Here is a 20084-nt window from a genome sequence, read left to right on the forward strand (position 1 = left end):
GCTTTTATAGGTAACATGACTGGTCTGTCTCTATTTCCCAGCCTCCATCCGCTATGTTGCTATTAGGTGTATATTACTCTTTCTGAAACATTGCTTTCATCATGTTTTTCTTCTATTTAAGATGTTTCATACTTTACCATTGAGAAGCTCACCATCAAATCCTATTTTTCATTCTAGCTCAACCCCATCAATGACCTAAATACATCTTGCTTATCTAACTGTATTTTTCACTTTTTCTAGAATCTAGATGTTCAGGCACGGTCCTCATTACCCTTTAAATGCATGATGATTATTTCCTTTGCATTTTGTTTTCTATGTTTTCCCTCTATAGCAGGGGTGTCCAAACTGCAGCCCGTGGGCCAACTGTGGCCCGCAATCCATTGTTAATTGGCCCGCAGCAAATTCCAAAAAAATATTTAGTTTACTTAAATAAACCAGGTGAGGCAATACGTATTTCACCTCGAGTGAGTGGCCTGGCTGTTTGTGTATTTCACTGCATATGGCCCTTGGTGAAAAACGTTGAAAAAAGTTTGGACACCCCTGCTCTATAGAGTTCCATTCTTCCACCTTCCCACTCCACACCCCTACCTATCCTCTAAGCCCCAGCTGAAGGCTTTGTCTCTATAAAACTGTTGATGACTACTTCTGGGCCAAGGGACTCCTCTCTAGTCTCACTGGCCATAAGCAATATGAACACTTTCTGGTGTCCTTTTTGGCTCTCTGTTTTATGTGTGTGAGTATTCTCAGCTACCAAGAGTATGAGGTATTTGAAGGACGGGAATAAAATGTACCCTTCTCTAACCTTCATAAACGCCTCAGTCTTAGGGATGGAAGATAGAGAATGGCTTACAGTGAGAGACGACAGGCACAGCCATCATTGGGAGGCCACGGTCTTACCCTGGACATGAATGATGGGTAGTGTCAGTGACAATGGATGGGAAAGATGTGTCTTTCCTTGTGGTCAGGGGTAACAGAAGGAAAACAATTGAAAATGACTTCACGGTTTCCAACTCAGCAGACCTGAAGAATGAGGGAGGTACCACTGATCACACTGAAAATGTGTGATCACATTTTCCTTATAAAGTTATAAGGAAAAAGTAGTGATTCTAGGACAGGATGTGTTGAATTTAAAGAGAAAAGGGATGGGAAAAGAGATCTATCCTTGTGCATTGTAAGAAGACAGCTGCGGCCAGATACTAAAGACTTGGGAGCCATCGGAATAGAAATCAAAACCTCACTCTCTGCCTTCCCTTTATGCTCACCTTCTCTTTTATCCCCCTTTCATTTCCTCCATCCTGGGTTTATTTCCTTTCACTTCTACGTCTTTACCTCTCCTTTGCCCTTCTGTCTGTTCCTCACCTCATCACTTTCTTTTTCTACTTTTGTCTTTCTCCATTTCTTCTTAAGTTCCATTTCTGTTTCACAAATCTGCTTTCTTTCCCCAAAGCTTCTCCTCTTTCACCGTCTCTCCTTTTTTTTCTATTTATATATGCATCTTGGCCTTTCTTGTTTGTCTTTCTACCCCCATTTCCCCATCAAAGAACAGTTTCTCATAATTGTCTACTCTTGCTTCTTTCCTCCTCTCTTCTTACCCTGCCTGCCTCCTCCTGTAACACACACATACACGTGCCCCTCCATGTCTAATGGTACCTGTTTTCATCCCTGTAGGAAATTCAGCAGCGGCATGGTCTGGCCAACTCCATCTCTTCCTACCTAATTAAGCCTGTCCAGAGAATCACCAAATACCAACTGCTCCTGAAGGTACCTCCCCTCCCCTCTGTGTCACCCCCAACTACTGCCCAGGCCCGGGGAGTCCCAGCTTTGTCCAAGGATGGGAAAACTTCCACCTTAAGACCTTCCCTCTACCTAGAGCAAAACTTCAGAGATGAACCCACACTGGCATTGCCTGCTCCAGACTGCATATCTGTCCTATCACATGAAATTCCATTCATTGGAGAAAGAGGAGAAATGGAAGCAGCAACAGGTCATGACTATTTTCACACTCACCCACCACTGCCCAACACTTAGGAATTGCCACTCCAGGCACTGGCTGGTACTTAGAGCTTCTCCCCCCCTTCTCTCGGGGGAAGATTCCTCCCCGTGGCCACTGCTTCTGTTAAGATCAAGGGTCAAGGTCTTAGGGGCAGTGCCAGTCTGCATGGGCAGTGCTCAGATGGCACCTACCATTGATTAATCTCTGTTTGTCACCATTATGAGGTTTTTGAGAGAAAACAGTCAAAGACTGCATATTAAAATATGATGTCATTCTTGTGTCAATAGTATCCCATGCCTTCTGGAGCCAACCAGATTTGGATTTTCTCCGAAATCCTTTAAAGTCAAATAATGAAATTATGTAAAATGATAAGTAATTTGGGCTGATTGTTCTCAGAGAAGGATACTGTAACAGTCTAAAAAATAGGACACTTGCCCACAGAAAGCCTGGGAAATTACTTTATAGACAGTTACGTACTTTCTGCCTATATTACTTCCCAAGGTGTAAGAGTAGAGTTTTCCTTAAGTTTGAATATTTTGCTGGTTGCTCCTCCTACGCAAAGGGTTATGATAGGCACGTTATAAGTAGTACAGTTACAGAGAAAAATCTGGTAAAATTCAGCTCATGTTTAGAGATACTTGCAGAATCTCACGTATTCTAGCTGCACTAAACCTGGGAACTAGTCTGGTTTCAAATCTCGGTTTCTGGTCACTCCAGAATATGCCCACTGACCTGGTCCCCGGGGTCTCCTGGCTTAGTGCTTGTGATGAGCAGAGTCGAGGCAGCAGTGAACCTATGCCCTGGACCTTTCTTTAGACCTCTGGGTCATGCCGGGGCCCTGGACCATCCTTCCCCATCAGCCTCCTTTGCCAAACCTCCCTCCTGCCTCCAAGGAGAGACTATGGGCGTCTGTTCCCAGGTGCTCAAGTCGTTCGTCCCTGCAGAAATGACTTAGAGAATTCCAATGCCGCATCATGCCCTTGGCCTTTACTGAGGAGTGTGAGAAATAATGTGCAGGACGTCTCACTGTTTTGGCAGAACCGCTTTTGAAACTGCCATCCTCTTTGTGTTTTGAAGTTTCTTACGTAAAGACTCACAATTCTCATAAGATCTCAGAGTAGAGCATGGGGGTAGGGGCTTTCTCCTAAAAAAATGGGTGTGCTTTCTACCTTTAATTGCAAGAGCTTTAGATCCTTCTTTGCCTTTGACTGTGAGATAGTTAGCACTGAGTTCTGTGGTTACTTACAGTACTTTCTCCTTAGCCCAGATTACTGTGTGTAATTATCCTCTCCGTCCCTATCCCACGTAATGCTGACACTGCTAAGTGATTTTTATGCCAGATATTTTAAATTTCATTTTCATGTGTGTATGTATTTTGTTTTGTTTTGTTTTAATTTAAGTATGCTTAAAGCCTCTTTGGGAATTGGTGAATTAATTGTGAATTACAAAAAAGAAGAAAACACTCCAATCCATACTGCCAATGTCTTCAATAAATTAAGATGTAGTTCTAAGAGAAATACAGCTTTTCACTTCTCCCTTTTAATCCTGTAAAACTAAGGTTGCTAGGATTGATTTTGTGACAGGAACAAGGGAGGGGAGTGGAGAATGGATAGGCTGTCCTGGGGTTTGCTTTAGACAGATAGAGGGGTAGGTTCTGGGCCTTCATTTTGTCTTGAATATTTTAGGAAGAGCTGACTGTGCAGGTAACTGAGAGGGGTAAAAATATAAAGTAGTGGGAATTTGATTGTGGAGAGGTCGTGGAGTTGTTGGAAAAAAGACTAAAGATAATTTTGGACTCTTTTAAATGTGTTGGTAGCAGAGTGTCTGCTGAGTAAAAGAAATAGTTTGCTGAGCTTTTACTATAAATAAATAATATGGGATTTATTTTCTCATTAAAGTCAGTTTTATTCCAAATAAACTGATATTTATTTATCAGTATCCTCTGGGGTTCCTCAATTTAGGTGTCACATGAAAGAAAAAAACTATATATCAGTTAGAATGTTCAATATTCTTCATGTAAATCTCTACAGCTATCTTTTTGGAGTGTAAATTAAATGTGCAGCCTTCTCTTTATCATAAACTGTAGCAAGGAAGGATCTGAGAACTGATTGGCCTTGCTGATTGATTAGTAGACTTGCCAAATCGCTGTGGGTGTTAAACTAATTGGTGTTTTCTGTTGTAAACTAAAGCATATTTCTTATTTCTCTCTTATGTTTCTGCCTAGAAGTTCCTTTGATGATGTATGAAAACAAGGTTGGGAGGGTTAAAATTAGGAAAGGAGTGGGAAGAATCAGAGAACTTCAGGTAGCAGAAGTAAATGCAGTTTTCTGAACCATGATGCCGTTATACTGATTGGTACCAAGGACAGCTGAGAACCAATCACATGTGCTCTGGACATTTTACCTCTTCTGTGGATGCTCAAATCTCCCTTCTTCACATGGAATATATCCAAGATACACAAAGGATTAGATTTTCATATTGGATGTTCACTAATCAGATATCTTACCAAACGTAAAGATATAGTCATGTACTACATAATGACATTTTGGTCAACAATGGACCACATATATGATGATGTTCCCATAAGATTATAATGGAGCCGAAAAATTCCTATCACCTAGTGATGGCATAGCCATTGTAATGTCATAGCACAACCCATTACTCATGTTGTGGTGATGCCGGCATAAACAATCCTACTGCATTTCCAGTCTAAAAATAAGTACATACAATTATGTACAGTCCATAATGCTTGATAATGACAGTAAACGACTATGTTACTGGCTTATATGTGTATATACTACACTGTTTATCATTATTTTAGAGCGTACTCTTTCTACTTATAAAACAATTTTACTGTAAGACAGTATGCCATGTTACACCAGCCAAAACCTAATACATCTTGAGTTTACCCCATCTCTTAATTGCATCCTTTTCTCTTGTGCTTAATTTAACCTCGTGTTGTTTTGCACAGTAACGAGCTGTACAGACTTGTAGCCTAAGAGCAATAGGCTATGCCATACAACCCAGGTGTATAGCAGGCTACACCATCTAGGTCTGTGTAAGTGCACTCTGTGGTGTTCGCATGATGAAATCACCTAACGATGCATTTCTCAGAACGAATCCCTGTCGTTAAAGGGCCCATGACTCTAATTTCAAGAATTCAAATAATCTCAAGGCAGAGGTGAAACAGGGAGAAATCTAGGACTTCCAACAGCTCCAAGTCCTTTCTTACAGCATCAGGATGTGCTATGGCCCAGATTAATAGACAAGGTTTCTAAAGGATGTATGTTGCATGTATCACTTACCCCGAAGAGAGCCAATTTGGTCATGAAATGTACTCACTTTTACTTAAATAGTTGCATAGCTTATGTGATACTTTCCAGGGAGCCATGCTCCTAAAGCTACGGATTCCTGCTTTGTTTACAATAAGAAATCCTACATAGACAGGCCAGATATAGCGTACTAAAAGCATTCCATAGATATGGACTCTCGTGCTAGCAAGTACCATTAGTTTATTCACCAGGTTGTCGGTCATTAGCATGTTTACAGGTTTGATCTGGTCAACTTCTCTCTTTCCTGGAAGTACATTCCCACCCATTCACCCATTCCCTGCCTTCCCCCTTCCTAAACCCCTCTTAGAAAAGAGTATGGATTGCAGATCTGTTGCTTAACTACTTCCCTCCCAGTGTCAAAGTGAGCAAAATACAGGAACTCTCATAAGAAAAATGGAAGCCAGCATTTTTCTGGTGTGGGTCAAATCGACCCATATGGTCTTTTTGATTCGTAAAGTAGTTGGAAATGATCTTTTTTCCATCAGCTAGATACTGTGTAACTTTTATGGCGATGGTAATGACCTAGTCTCCAATGAGGAAGTAAACGAGAGGGCATGGAGGAGACAGGTTGGCGTGGTGGATGGAGCACTGGACAAGGATTCAGGAAGCCTGGATTCAAGCCCCTCATGGCCTCCAGTGAATCCTATAACCTGGGGAAAATCTCTGTCCCTCTTCATCATAGTTTGCTCATCCAACAATGAAAGGAATAGTCCCGCAACCCATCTGTCGGCCCCAGGTTAGGGTCTCCTGATCCATGTGATGTAAAGATCTTTTATAACTCTGAAATGCTACAAACCTACAATGTCTGTAACCCCCGATTGCTCCCAGTGTGTGGAAGTCAGCTTTCCAGAAGTAGCGGTGTGTAAATCCAAGTGGTGCGAGCAATAGGCAGGCCGTGATATATGAGTGCTGTGCCTTCTTTTCACACCCTTGCTTCTCTTCATGATTCCATAGTACTGCACCTCTGTTCGTGAGCTTTGCCAAGGGTGTTCCCTTCTCCCAGGGGGCAGTCAAGTGACAGCCAATGCCCTAGTTGCTGATTTATGGTGTCTGCCTTTTCGGAAATTAGGTTACATTGAGTCCGTTTGGATTAGATTGATCTGAGAAAGCTCAGTTGGGGGAAAAATTGTGGTTGAATTCTTTGGAGGTAACTCCCCATCCCACCCCACTTTTCTTATAGGTTAAAGGGAACAGTTATAGAGAATGCAGCTGGTGTATAACTGCCTTGATGGGTTGGTGGCTGGGGGGAAGCTGGGGGAAATGGTTCTAATTGTGTCTGGACTTTTTTCCTAGGAACTTTTAACTTGCTGTGAAGAAGGAAAAGGGGAACTCAAGGATGGCCTGGAGGTGATGCTCAGTGTCCCAAAGAAAGCTAATGACGCCATGCATGTCAGCATGCTGGAAGGTAGCTGTCTTCTCACCCTCCCTGGGGGAGCCTCCTCCTTTCTTATGAACAGAGAGCTTGCATGGTAGGAAGGCATGATATCAGGGAAAGGGCAAGGCTGGAAGACAGGAGAAATAGCAAGTTGTTAATAGGTACTCGGGAGGTAAGAGAGGAGCTTCACGGGGGCCAACTCAGCTAACTCTCGCCCCCACATAGGACCAGGCCTGTGGACAACTTGCTGCCTGTGAGGTAGCCTTGGAGAAGCCATAATCCTTTCTATAAATGTGCTAGAACCCTCACAGCAGTCCTGTTCAATCTGTATAGCATTTGCATTGCCTTTGTCATCAGAATAAGTACAAATCTTGCACACGTGCACGCGTGCACACACCGTCTTTAGCCTTATGCCCTTCTTTTTTCATTGCAGTAAGATACGCATGAAATAAAGTTTACCATTATAGACATCTTTAAGTGTAAGTTCAGTGGCATTAGGTATATTCACACTGGTATGCAACCACTCTTATGCCATTCCTAGAAGGTGAACCTGATAGGACTTCATCCTGCTGAAACCACGTTCTTGGGGCCCAGAAACCTAGTAGAATGAGACTCCAATAAAGTGCTCTTAACACTGAAAAACAAATGGGCAGAGCAGTTATATTGGGATGGAAGTTGTTGGATGAGTTGACTCATTCCATTGTGGGCTGGCAAACAGGTGTTAAGCAAGATAAGTGTACGCCATTGTAAATATATAAACCTGTGGGCTGTTTTTTCTCTTGTGGGCTCTTTCTCCCCCATCACCTCCCCTCCCCACACCCACCTCCATCTAAGAAACTTGGTCTGGTCTCAGTACTTCCTGGGCCACCCTTAGCAAGGAAGCCCCAATTCTATATGTAGAGGCGTCCTGGTTCTCTTCTGCAGACTGAACACTAACCATCTGAACATACTCGTATTTCTGTTGTTACAATTTCTCCACTCCTTTCTTTTCTGTTTGCACCTGATCCTCACCCCCACCCCACCCTTGGGTGTACCCTTCTCCTCTAGCCTGTCCCTGGCCTGTATTCTCCATCTAGCTACTCCAAGTATGGTCTGGGGACCACCAGCAGCAAAACCTGGAAAGCTTGTCGGAAGTTCAAATTCATGGGCTCCACCCCACGTCTCTCTCTTGGGGAGTGATGGCTAGACAAAAATCTGTGTTCTCACGAGCTCTCCTGGTGATTCTTAGGCCCACTGCAGTTTCAGAACCTCTGTTAAAGGTTTAAAGTGGCATAAATGTAAACCGTTGAAGGGTCGTGCACCACACTGTACAGAAGCCATCACAGGGAAGAGTCAGTCCGAGGAAAGGGATGTGAGAAATAGAGCAACGACAAATACAGTGGAGTCAAGGGCACTCAGTCTGGCAGCGGTTGTCCTTAGCGTCACTCTAAGCTCTGAGTCAGGGGCAGTGGGGAGCTGTGGAGGAAGATGTGTGGAGGGTTTGCCTTTGCAGGAGGACCCAGGCTGACACTGGAGCTAGGGGGAGGTTGCATAGGACCTTTGCAGGAGATGCCACTAGTACTGGTTCCATGTGGGAGAGCTGGGGCAGGAAGGGGGATCTGATTCTTGTTCTGCAGAGCTGGCTCGTTAAGTCCTCAGGAGTCTCACAACCAGCCAAGTGAGAAAGCACTGTGGGCGCCGAGGGCCCTCAGTTAGGAGACCTTTCTCCAGGAGGGGAGGGGAGCATGGATGTGGTGCTAGAGAAACTCCACAGGGTAGAAATGGGTATTTTTCAGGGTTTGACGAGAACCTAGACGTGCAAGGGGAGCTGATTCTCCAGGATGCCTTTCAAGTGTGGGACCCGAAGTCGCTGATCCGGAAGGGGCGGGAGCGGCACTTGTTCCTCTTTGAGATCTCCTTGGTCTTTAGCAAGGAGATCAAAGACTCTTCAGGACACACGAAATATGTTTACAAGAACAAGCTACTGGTAGGTGGGGCAGGTGGGGTAAGACAAGCCTCCCTGTTTTCATGGAGCCCGTGGGCAGGAAGGGATCTTGACCACTCAGCTCATCTCTCCCCCTGGCGCCACACCAAATCCAGCCTGGACAAATGAAAGTACCTCCTATTTGGAAAGCTCCCCTGCTCAACTCCCAGTTCTACATTTTAGAGTTCACAATTCTTCTTCCTGTTTGCTTTTAGCACCTCCCTCTTCACCTTCCCTCCCTGCTACCTGCCAATCAGGCACGTGCCTGTAGTTCCTTTCATCCTGGGTAGATGAACAAAATATCCAGTCTATTTAAGTTTGATTGACAGAAGCCCCTCCCTCGGTCCTCTCCTCTTTGTTGCCTTTCCCTTCCCACCCCAGCCCTAAGTTTCCCCACTGCCCTCCCCTTCCCCGCCTCTCACAGGCATTTCCTGTCTACAGACCTCAGAGCTGGGTGTGACGGAACACGTAGAGGGAGATCCCTGCAAATTCGCCTTGTGGTCTGGGCGCACCCCATCCTCAGACAATAAAACCGTGCTGAAAGTAAGTACTGCTCTCTGCTGGGCATAAGACCCAGGTTGGGGGTGGCGGGACGTGGGCACCTTACACCTAAAAGCTGGGGTCTGGAGATTCCCCAGAACCACTGGGCTTGTCTTCGGCGTCAAGCCAAAGAACAGCGTCACATGGATATTGTGAAGCGAATTCTGTCGTGAAAGGAGACTGGACATCTCAAAGATCAGTGGTTTCCTAAGTCCGTATGAGCGTGGAGTGAAGAAAGCAGGGAATGGCTTATTGGGCTTCCTCAGCAGGTCCCACTTAGAGATGTTCTGTCCATATGTCCCCTTCAATGTCAAGGACAACAATTGACCCTTTGACCAAAGGCACCTCAATTTGCTCCACATTTATTGAATGTTTTTCCCTGAGTACCTTGCACACATAAGGGATTTGGCTCAGTGCTGTGGGGATGGCTACATATAAGATATGGACCCTAGCCTCTGGGAACTTATGTTCTAGAAGCTCTAGTAACTTATACCAGCGTAGGAACTATGCTGATTGAGAGGAGTGTTAAGAAAGGGCCTTTCAGCAGATGACATCTTAAGGAGTCATTTCAGCTCTCCAGAGCACACCCAACCGACGAACTGAGTCAATGCTTGTGGTAAGGTTAGTCTAACCGAGAAGAGACCCTGCAGATCCTGAGAAGAGATCCACCGGTCACTTGCTTGTCAGGGAAGCGCCCATCACCAAGGGAAAGATGGTCCAACCCTGACAAAAGCTTCACACTCCTTGACTCTGAATTGCCAGCATAGCTGTTACGTGTCATGAGGCAGAATTACCTGAAAAATGTTCCACAAAGACACATGGGATATTCATGGAATGGGAGCAATGCCTTCAACGAGCAGGTTTACCAGGCTAAAATCCTACAACTGACTTCCGGTCAGTACAGCCTCTGTAGCCATACTAGATGTTCAACATCTTGCTGTGTATCCATACCCGTTGCCTTCAGATGCCCCCTGCTGCCCCTCCCAGAGCTTTCCAGACCTCAAGAGAATCTAGTAAGCAAAGGGTTAATCCTTGGCCCAGTGGGTACTGCTCCAAGCCCAGGGCAGCTATCAGTATTGGTCAGTGCCTTACAGGCTATTAAATACTTTCAAATTCACCCCTGTTCCAGTCTACATTGAATCTTGAGGTCATAGCTCTGTTTTAAGAGTTGGAGAAGCATGTCCCTGGGGTTGAAGAGTCATAAGTGTAAAATGAGAAATAAACTCCTCAAACATTTGGTATCTTAAGAGTAATGGACTAGGCCTGCAAGAGGAGGGTTGGGAACTGTTTTAGCAGGGTGAAGGGAGATGGGGTTCTCACTCTTTCTCCCTGTGGCTCTCCAGGCTTCCAACATAGAAACCAAACAGGAGTGGATCAAGAACATACGTGAGGTGATTCAAGAAAGGATCATTCACCTGAAAGGAGCTTTAAAGGAGCCAATTCAGCTCCCCAAAACACCAGCTAAACAGAGGAACAATAGTAAGAGGTAACCAGCGTTTCTCCCCCAGCACTGCCTCACATGCTTCCGGGAGTGGGAGTGGGATGAACCTTTGCTTCCACAGGGGTGGTGCACTCTGCAGGTGGAGCCCCACCGAGTTACCTAAGTGAGTTACCTCCTCTGGAAGCATCTTACCAGATACTGTCAGTTCAACTCAGCAGGGCTTCATTGAGCACCTCTCGTTTGCTAGACCCTCTACAAGGTGCTACAAGAAGATAAAAGGAAGTGAAAGATGAGTCTGTTCCCTCAACAACCATCTAAGAGTCATGTCTCACATGTGGATTAATTAGTCAAGAAGAATCCGTATCATCTAGAGGAACAGTAAAGCCTGTAAGAATTCAGAGAGAGAGGACTGTAGCTGAGCACTAGAGTGGAGAGTCAGGGGAAGGCTTTGGGAAGGAGGCGGGCCGTGAATGGGGAGCTCTGTGGACCAGTTCGACAGTGAAAGAAAGGGCTTTGTGTACTGCAATTCATGAGGAGTGGTATGGTGGGTTGATCGTTTCAGCTCTTAACTGCCAACCCCCACAGTCCTCACCTTCATTCATCTGAGATAAACAATTTGATCATGCAGAAGAGGACTTTTTTGGGGTATCTTCATCTCTCTAGGCCCTTCTGAATCCCAGTTTCCCTTAGTCCAGTGGATGACTTCTTAAGTATTTCTTTCTCAAGTCTCCATGTGGCAATCACTTACAACAACTCTTTTGGAGGGCACTTCAAAAAGAAAGCATACAAAAACTTCATGTCCATTTTGGAAAATAAATAACAGGAACCAGAGATATGGTGGTGGTGGTCATTGGTGGTAGGTAACAGGCTCTCCTCTCCTCCCCTGTTCATGAATGGAATAAACCCAGCAGAGTTGGTTGACCTTTTTGCCACAACCAAGACACGCAGGCGGGGGAGCCACTGCAGGGCCTGTAGAGAAGCAGCCCGGAGGGAGGTGGTAGCCAAAAGAAGGGTGTGACTAAGGTAGAGAGAGAGCCTTCTGCGGGGCAGAAGACCCAACATGCATGGCCAGGGTAAGGTCACCTCTCTGTGCTGGAAGGAGAAGTCATGACTATACTGAGGGAGGGGTTATTTTTATTTCAGTTACCTATGTCCAGAGTCCAGGGAAGGGGTACACTTGGTTTAGCACTAGAGAGAGAGCATGCTGCAGGAAGCCCCCGCTTTAATAAAGAAGATAGAATAGAACAGGCATAAAGAACTGAATGTCCATGACCATGGCTGGAGCGACTCATTAAGAGCCATTTCTTTCTATAGTAAGAGAGTTTGAGCATCTCTAGAACATGGGTGGACATATCTTGGAAATGCCTTCCACCTTTTCTCTGTCACTGTCCTGTGATGAGACAGTGAAAAGCCTTGGCAGACTCCAGAGAACAACCAGGCAGTCTACAATTTCATTAGCTTGGCTTCCTGGATCTGGGGACAGAGTTTATGGAGGAGTGGATTGCCTTGGGGAATACTACCCACACTCCTGGATGGGTTCCCGACATCTCCCAGAAAGGGCTTCATCTGGAATGGCACAGAAGGGCCTGCCATGGGTCAGAATAGTGGGCAGCAGAAAGAACAGCCAACTCTCAACTATCTACGAATGGTGGGCAGCAGTGGCCCAGATATCTAAAACAACAGATGATCCAAAAGTCCTTTATTTTTGGTTTTGAAATGCGTCACATAATTTCTCTCTACAGCAGATTTTCATTTCGACAAATGGGCGTCTTACGTTATTAAAATAAGTTGGCATTTTCCAAGCCCACAGGTGGTGGTGAGAGAGCAGTTGACTGAGAGATGTCGTGGGAGAAAACACTCTTTATGACTAGTGGACATGTGGCTATGCACACACATCACATGAATGCACACATGTACACACATGTCCACGTACACTCACATACACCAGAGGTCATCGTTTAGACTCTGTGAGGCAGCATCAATATATGGGCTATTTTGCCCAGGTGGTAACATTCTCAGGCAGCGAGTTCCCCTTCCCTTTAAAGCCAGGCCTCTTCCATAAGCAGCATCAGGGCCGTGACTTTCATAAAAGCCTCCATGGGAAGAGCTGTCCTTCCTTGTGCTAACTTGTCCAAACCCTGACCACACCTGCTCCAGTTTTTCCTGGCACAGAGACCATTCAGCCTTTATCAGTTCCCAGGCGTCTAATCCCCCTAGGCCCTAGCGATGGGTGCAGTGCAGGATTGGAGAGCTGAAGGAGAACCTTCAGCTAGGACCTGTGGGACAGCTGTATGGCCCAGGAGCCCAGGAAGGGGTCCAAATGCCACGAGTGCTCTTGGGAGACTGTCTTATCAGACGCTCAGGAACACAGCTGTCTCAAAAGCTGCTGTGGAATCTGGGACTGTTCTCCTGTCTTTGAGAAGAAGCCTTGGCCTTCTGTATTTATAAGAAGTCATCATAAATAAGCACGAGATCAAGAAGACCCACCAAAACGAAGGCAGTGAACTCCTCCTCCACACCCAGGAGTTGAGGGCCCAACATCTGGGACTTCCCTGGAGAAAATACCCCACTCCTTTTTCTTGAGCAAAAAAAAAAACACAAGTCAAAAAAGAAACATCTTATCAGTTCTGTTTTCTTTATAGGCCAGCTGTAAACCAACCCCCGTCCTGTTACAGGATGTACAAAAACTGTGTGAATACCCTGAATTCTGGGATTGTTGGAGATGACCCAGCTGGGTAGAAACCTAGGTCCTGAGTAGGGTAGAAACCTAGGTCCTGAGTAGGTCCTCTTTACTGCCTATTATAGACCCATTCCTGGTACAAAGGAATAAGTAATTGCCCCCTCTGGCATCATTGAAAATCACATAGCGCTGTTTCCTTTAGTGGGATCATTTTAGACAAATCCCTGCCAGAAAGTGCTGCGGCTCTGCTCTGCCAGCCCAGCTGGAAGTCCTGTGTGCTCTAAACCCACAGTGGTTCCCCCCACCCCCACCCCTGTTTTTTTCCTCTTCTTCCTGCAGGGATGGAGTGGAGGATGTTGACAGCCAGGGGGATGGAAGCAGCCAGCCAGATACCATCTCCATTGCCTCTAGGACATCTCAGAACACAGTGGACAGTGACAAGGTAGGACAGTGCCCCTTCCTACCTTCCCCTAGAACTTCTTGTTGGCTTTACCACCCCTGCAGAGTTATCCCCCAAGGAATTTCTCCCACTATGGAACCTGACCTCAGAAGCCGGTGGTCTCTTTGTAGGGCTGAAGGAGCTATGTGACATGTGGAGATCTTGTCAGAGGGGACAGGGATTGGGGCAGTCAGCCAGACCTCTCCTGTTGTGAGTTCAGCAGAGTGGCGAGAATGAAGAGTGAGAGAGTCTGGGTCTCCTCTCCTTCTGAGATGCCCGCATCTGGGCTGCTTGGATTGCTCTGCCTTCTGGGAGGCTGGAACTCAGGGTGCTGAGGCTGGGATAGCTTCCTGAGACCTTAGTGGCTGTGATTGGCTCCTAGTTATAATGATTTGAATGGGCTCATCTCAAAGTTAGACCATGACCAATGATTTGGGAAATGGCCACAGAGAGATGCTGGTTGGTAGGCGCCTGCTAGCCAAACGGGCTCCAGTAGAAATGGTGTCTTCTTCTGGCCAGATATTGGGGCTCAGTTCCTGAGGGGCCGAGGACCAGGAAGTGGTACATGAAGCAGCATGTAGGGATGCAGTAGTCTCACGAGAAAGCCGGATTGCTTGCTCTCTTACATTTTGGAGCAAGTAAACAAAAGTTAGGAGCTCTGATGGGGAGTGAAAGAAAGAAGCCAGTAGCCAAGACTCAGTATACCTGCTCAAGCTAGGGGAAGAATTCAACTGTCTGAATTCGCATCAGGGGCACGGCAAGGCTTGGTCTCATTTAGTCACCTCAGGGTCAGAAGAGTCTGAGATGGTATGTTGCTGCATTTTAGTGATTTTTATTGCAGAAGGTAGGGATTTTCAAAGACTATTTGGCCCAAGTTTCTCTAGTTAGTCTTTTGGCCTGGCCCGTCAGCCTCAGGCAACAGGCTGTGTCCTGGTTTCATTTTAGTTTGCTAAGTTATGGGTATTTTTTAAAGATGATCTGTATTCGTTAGGATTTTTCCTAATTTTTTTCTTACTGGGGAAAAAGGAACGCTATGCCCCCAAACCTCCTAAGATCACAGTGCTAATCACACTCAAGACTAGTGTTCAGGACATGCCAGGTAACTCTAATACCCTGCCTTCAAGTTTCTAAGCCATTTTTGACTATCAGAGTGGATAGAAAATTGTGGGTTTTTTCCCACTTGTAAAAACATACAAAGCAAACTATTTCAGTACTTTCCATTCTCCTCTGATCTGTTGTGTAGAAATATAACCTAGAATAGCCTATGAATGAGAATGTTTCTTTTTAAACACTCAGTGGGTGGTAAGTGAAGGGCCGTGTTTCCCATGTCCAGACTGAGCCTGTTAGTTTCACGGTCCAGGAGATTCATCCCTTCCCATTGCTGCTCCATCTTCCCCATGGGCCTGACTTACAGACCCTTTTGGTAGAGCCATTTGTCCTAGGAAGCCATCGGCTCCAGCCATGCCTTGTCTCTGGCAAGATACGTGAGGCTAAATGAGAACACCTCTGATGGCAGGCATCTCATGATTCATGAGAAATCCTGGGACCTATATGTTATTCTGGAAGTCAGGGAACTGAGGCCCAGAAAGACTGACTGACTTGCCCCCAAAAAATCCTAGTGTTAGTACAAAAGCAGAAACTAGAACCCAGATCTCCCTGAGTCACTCTCATGTTTTTCCCCCTCACTCTGAAAGTCGAAGCGTTGAACTCCCAATGCTGAGATGAACTCAGCTGGTCAGTCTTTCTGCACATTCCACAAAACCACTACTCACATATTCGTGAAAAAGCTCCCACCATGTGCTGAGCTCTGTTTTGGATACTGTAGAGAGATGTGGACTATTTGTTGAGTGTGAATCCTTACTTGTGTACTTTTTGTTTCATGTGTGTCTCTATAACCAGGCTGTTAAGCCCTGAGGAGGGCAGAGGTTGTGTTTGTCTGTTTCACTGCCGTACCCCTGGCACACAGAACACACCAATGACTGGGCAATACCTGGGGAATGAATGAACAGATGGGACATAGTCCATGATCTCAGAGAACTCCAGCATTAAGAGGCCACTAGTAGCCTGAAAGCAGACAAACCTACAAACATATTTTTAAATATGCTAGGGATGCCTAGAAGTTTCCTTATCTCCAAGCAGGAAGCTTTAGTCAGCTGGAGAACCTGGCCTGCTGGAAACATTAACCCCCAACTACTTTCTCAAGCCTTGGGCAACAGGGGCAGCAGGGAGATGATAAGATTCTGTGTTCCATACATGAAACCCGGACGACCACTTAGAAAGTCACACTTTCAGAATAAAATCGAGGGCCTCTCTGTGACCATGTGCTATAATTTAGAATGTTCTTACTTTGCTAATACAGAAGAGTGGAAATAAGGCAGCCATGTGTCTTCCTTGACCTGCAACCCCCTTCATCGGAGAAGCTAGTCCTTGGTGTATCTGAACTCAGAGACGTCATCGGCAGTGTTAACATTTCCCCTAACGGTACCACAAGACCAGGAAACGGGTCTCCTTTGGTTTCTAAGAGGTCAGGTAAATAGACTCCGAAAAAGAGAAAGATAATGAAGTGGACTGGGTCAGGTAAATTGGACCATATTTAACAGAAGGGGAAACAAGTGTGGCTGTGGGGAAGGGATGGGGCAGAGACAGCTCACAGGGACCAGGGTCATTTTAACAACCGGTTTAGAATAGTGGCCTTGCCGGGTAGATGTGAAAATGTAACCACTAAAGGGCCATGACATACCGATGTGCAGAGCTGGGGGGCCCTAGGGCACCTTTCCAGTCTCTTTGTGTATATTTTGTGTGCTGTGATGGAGAGGAAGGAGTTTCGACACACCTGGGCTCGAATCCCAGCTCTGGCCCTTACTATCTGTGTCACGTGGCATGAATTACTGCGCCTTCACTTCCCTATCTGTAAAACAAAGATAATACCCATCTCACAGAGGCCTTGGGGAGATTAAGTAAAATATATTCACTCAGAACTGGTTAGACATTCAGTCAAGGTTAATTTCCCACCATTATTAGTGGGGAAACCAATGTTTAGATACTATAAATAAGTTATTGAACAGACTGAGTGAGGATCTTTGAAAGTCCTTGAGCAAAGTCCTGCCCTCTGGGTTCTTCATCCATTAACTCATTGTCAGCAGGTTCCTTTCCATATTAGACATACAGGGGTTTAGCTTCAGTGTATCTGTCTATAAACAGAACAACCTTACTCCTCTTTCCATTTGCTAGCCCTTAGAACCTAAGGTCTAGATGTTTGTAGTTAGCATTGGCTCATGAGTTATATTATTATTTAATGGGTTATAACATATTACTGTCACGTATTCATTTTAATCCTCAAATTGTACCACCTTTGGCCAGTGGCAACCCCTGATGTTTTATATATATGAAGTCAGTTGTCTTACCTTTTAATCTCTGCTTAGGTTAGAAGTTTTCAGTTTCTCCAGTTCTGTGTATTAATATATTTCCAGACCCTTCCACATGCTGGTTGCCTTCCTCTGGGTTGACTGCAGAGTATAGTGATCTATATAAAACGGGGCATCTAGAATGGTACATAACACTGCAGATGTGATTTCACTCAAGCACATTCCACCCTTGTTCTAGGGCTACTCTGCCTCGTCTCCCTAGCATGGTACATCGTGTCTAGGAGGGGTGTGCAGTACTACTCATAAAATCTCCACACCTGTTTTCATGGACTTAGTTAGATGACTTAGTAACCTGACTACCAGACTACATTATTAGATTTTCTCATTTAGCTCCATCCCAGTGTTCCAGCACGTTTTGAATATAAATTATTTTCTCCAGTATGTCAGCTACCTCTCCCAGCATTATTGAATAAACATACCTCCGTGGCTTCAGCCAAATTCTTGCTAAAAAGACAAGACTGAGGAGAAAGACGAATGCCCAACCTCCTGCTCCTTTCTCACCCAGGTTTCAGAGCACTCCTTCTCTGACTCTTCTAAGAAAGGAATCCACCACTTTTCTCTGGAGCAGGAGAGCTGGTATTGCTTACTTAACGTTACAAATCCTCCCATCATGAGAACTCAGTCTATATTCTTAATTGCACATTAAATGCTGAAAAAGCCAATGGGGGTGCCTCAGTAAACGGCATTAATAGCTTTCCCCAAAGTTGCTTTTATTCAACCCTTAAGTGGGTCTGCATGATTTGGTTCTACCTGACACCTGTCCCATACAGAGTGTTACTTCCCTGAAGCAAATGCGTGTGCTTACACTGTTCTACAGTGGTCTGAGCCCCTTCCTATCTGCCCAGGACTTTGCTCGTGCTACTCCAGGCTTTCCACTGTAAAGGGTCCTTGCTTATAGGTTTATGGTTAAGTGATGGGGCTTTGCACACTTCAAAGAAATCCAGAATATAGAATTCTAGTCAAGCAAGGCTGAGTAATGAGATGGCAGTGACAAAGTATCTCGTTGAACATGATGGATTTCTGCCGAATAATTTCCAGCTTAGGGTGCAGAAGCGGCCATCTGCCCAGCGATGGTCCCAGTGCATATACTTACCGTTTCCTTTCGGCTTGCTAGACATGTTCAAATGCTTGTTGAATTGCATGTTACAAACCCGGGGAGTAGGGATACTCTCCATCCAAAACTCACTGTGAATTCTAGACATGTCCAGTCTGGCTGGAGACAGGGAAAAAGAAGTGAAAATGAGTTGCAGGTGCTAGTGGTCTCTACAAAAATGGTAAGGGAGAGAACACTGCTGCAACATCCCAGGGCTGCCTGTGATTTGAATGAGGAATTTCAACAATAAGCTAATGTGATCTAAGACGCAAGGTGCGCCACTGCTGGCTATGAACTGAAGGGGGACAGGGACACGCCTGGAGAACCTGGAGATTTCAAGGTCTAACTCAGTGATTTTTAAACTCTGGACTGACCAATCCGTGTAGTGCGTCATGACCAATAATTGGTTTTACCGATTGGGCGGACAAGCTCTATTTAGAGATGGTGAGGGTTCAACTAAGGGGAAATATTCCTCCAACGTCACTCACTGCAGTAATGTGCAGTAGGGGCAGGCAGCCTGGCTGTCGGAGCCTCTGGGACTAGACTTCTGGAGAGCCTCACCCGTTTATGAGAATCTGGTAATCCTGACACCTGCCCTCCGGGAGCATACGGCAGGCCAGGGCTGTAGGCAGAGAGGACCTGCCTCCGCGTTGGTGCGTGGGGGAGCGTGCAGCCCCTGCACTGGCCTGTTCCAGCTCTCTTCACTCAGGCACTGTGTTGAGGCCCTGCTTATTTCATAGCAGGTGCAGTTCTCCATACTGGCAGTACAGTAACGAAACAAGGCCCAGCCATGTTTACTAGCTGCGTGGGTCATTGAATCATTTCATGCCTTGGTCTCCTCACCTGTACTGTGAGGGCAATGATTTCTGCTTCCCGGGATTTTGAAGGACTAGCCGAGATTCTGTATGAAAAGGTGTCTGAAGTGAGGAGTGTCTGAGTGACTGCAGGGCATTCCCATGCAAGAAAACAGACAACGGCTTTCTGGCGTTTGAAGGGCCCATAGATCACTGGTTTTTGCCACTGAAGAGAAAACCAAACACCTGGATATATGGAGACTCAGCAGTATCAGGGCTGACAAAAATCCTATCAGTTTACACTAGGTAATAATTTACACTTGGCAAATTCTTAAAAGCCATCGAGATGATCCGTGCAAGGTTGGGTCAGGTTGGGTCTCCAAACTGTTATTGTGACAGTGTGTTGCATTTAGTTGCGATGCCTGAGCCACCCACTAGAGGTCCAGCCCATTAAGTGCACTATATTAAAAGTCGAAGACAATGTGATGGATCTGTCAGAGACATTCCTCAGGTCTTCCTTTACTCTGTCTTTTGTCTCAGTGGGGCCTAAGGGCCCATAAGATATTTCTTTATCGGTAAAGACTTACATTGCCTCCCATGTAGTAACAAAACACTTTCTAACCCTGAAATAAACACCTGAAAAGAATATATAATTCTACTTCTTGTTACCACGGCTTGAAGTGGATGTAGCTGAAATCTAAACTGGGACTGGATAAGCTTCTGTAATCTTGAGTCTCAGTCACGCCCCACGCCTGACGATACAGGGGGTCAGAATTGCTGTGTGCATCTTACACAGAGGCATTGTGATTTTTTTCAATGATTTCTGATTCTGGTAGTCACTCCAAAGTAGGAAAAATGCCATCTTCACTTTAAAATTTTAAGCTCAACTTGTGGGTTTTTTGGTTTTGTTTTGTTTTCAGTTTTCTGAACAATCCAAGTCCCGGAGTAGGCTTGAAAATAGCATTTTTTTTTTTTCCCTTCGTATAGTTCTTTTGTTACTTTGACTTGT

At 45.4% G+C, this 20084-nt stretch overlaps 1 protein-coding gene across 24 annotated transcripts in view; it reads left to right on the top strand.

Moving 5' to 3' along the window:
- The window catches only part of KALRN (kalirin RhoGEF kinase), a 621535-nt gene that overhangs the window by 422933 nt on the left and 178518 nt on the right, over positions 1-20084 (top strand). For all 24 annotated transcript variants that reach the window (XM_081025698.1, XM_081025722.1, XM_081025696.1 and 21 more), the window contains exons 28-33: positions 1669-1761; positions 6619-6730; positions 8476-8666; positions 9105-9206; positions 10547-10689; positions 13664-13766. In XM_081025698.1, coding sequence (XP_080881824.1) covers positions 1669-1761; positions 6619-6730; positions 8476-8666; positions 9105-9206; positions 10547-10689; positions 13664-13766 — 744 coding nt within the window. The remainder of the gene's footprint in view (positions 1-1668; positions 1762-6618; positions 6731-8475; positions 8667-9104; positions 9207-10546; positions 10690-13663; positions 13767-20084) is intronic.

This window comes from Rhinolophus hipposideros (genome assembly GCF_964194185.1).
Source record: "Rhinolophus hipposideros genome assembly, chromosome: 2".
Taxonomy (NCBI): Eukaryota; Metazoa; Chordata; class Mammalia; order Chiroptera; family Rhinolophidae; genus Rhinolophus; species Rhinolophus hipposideros.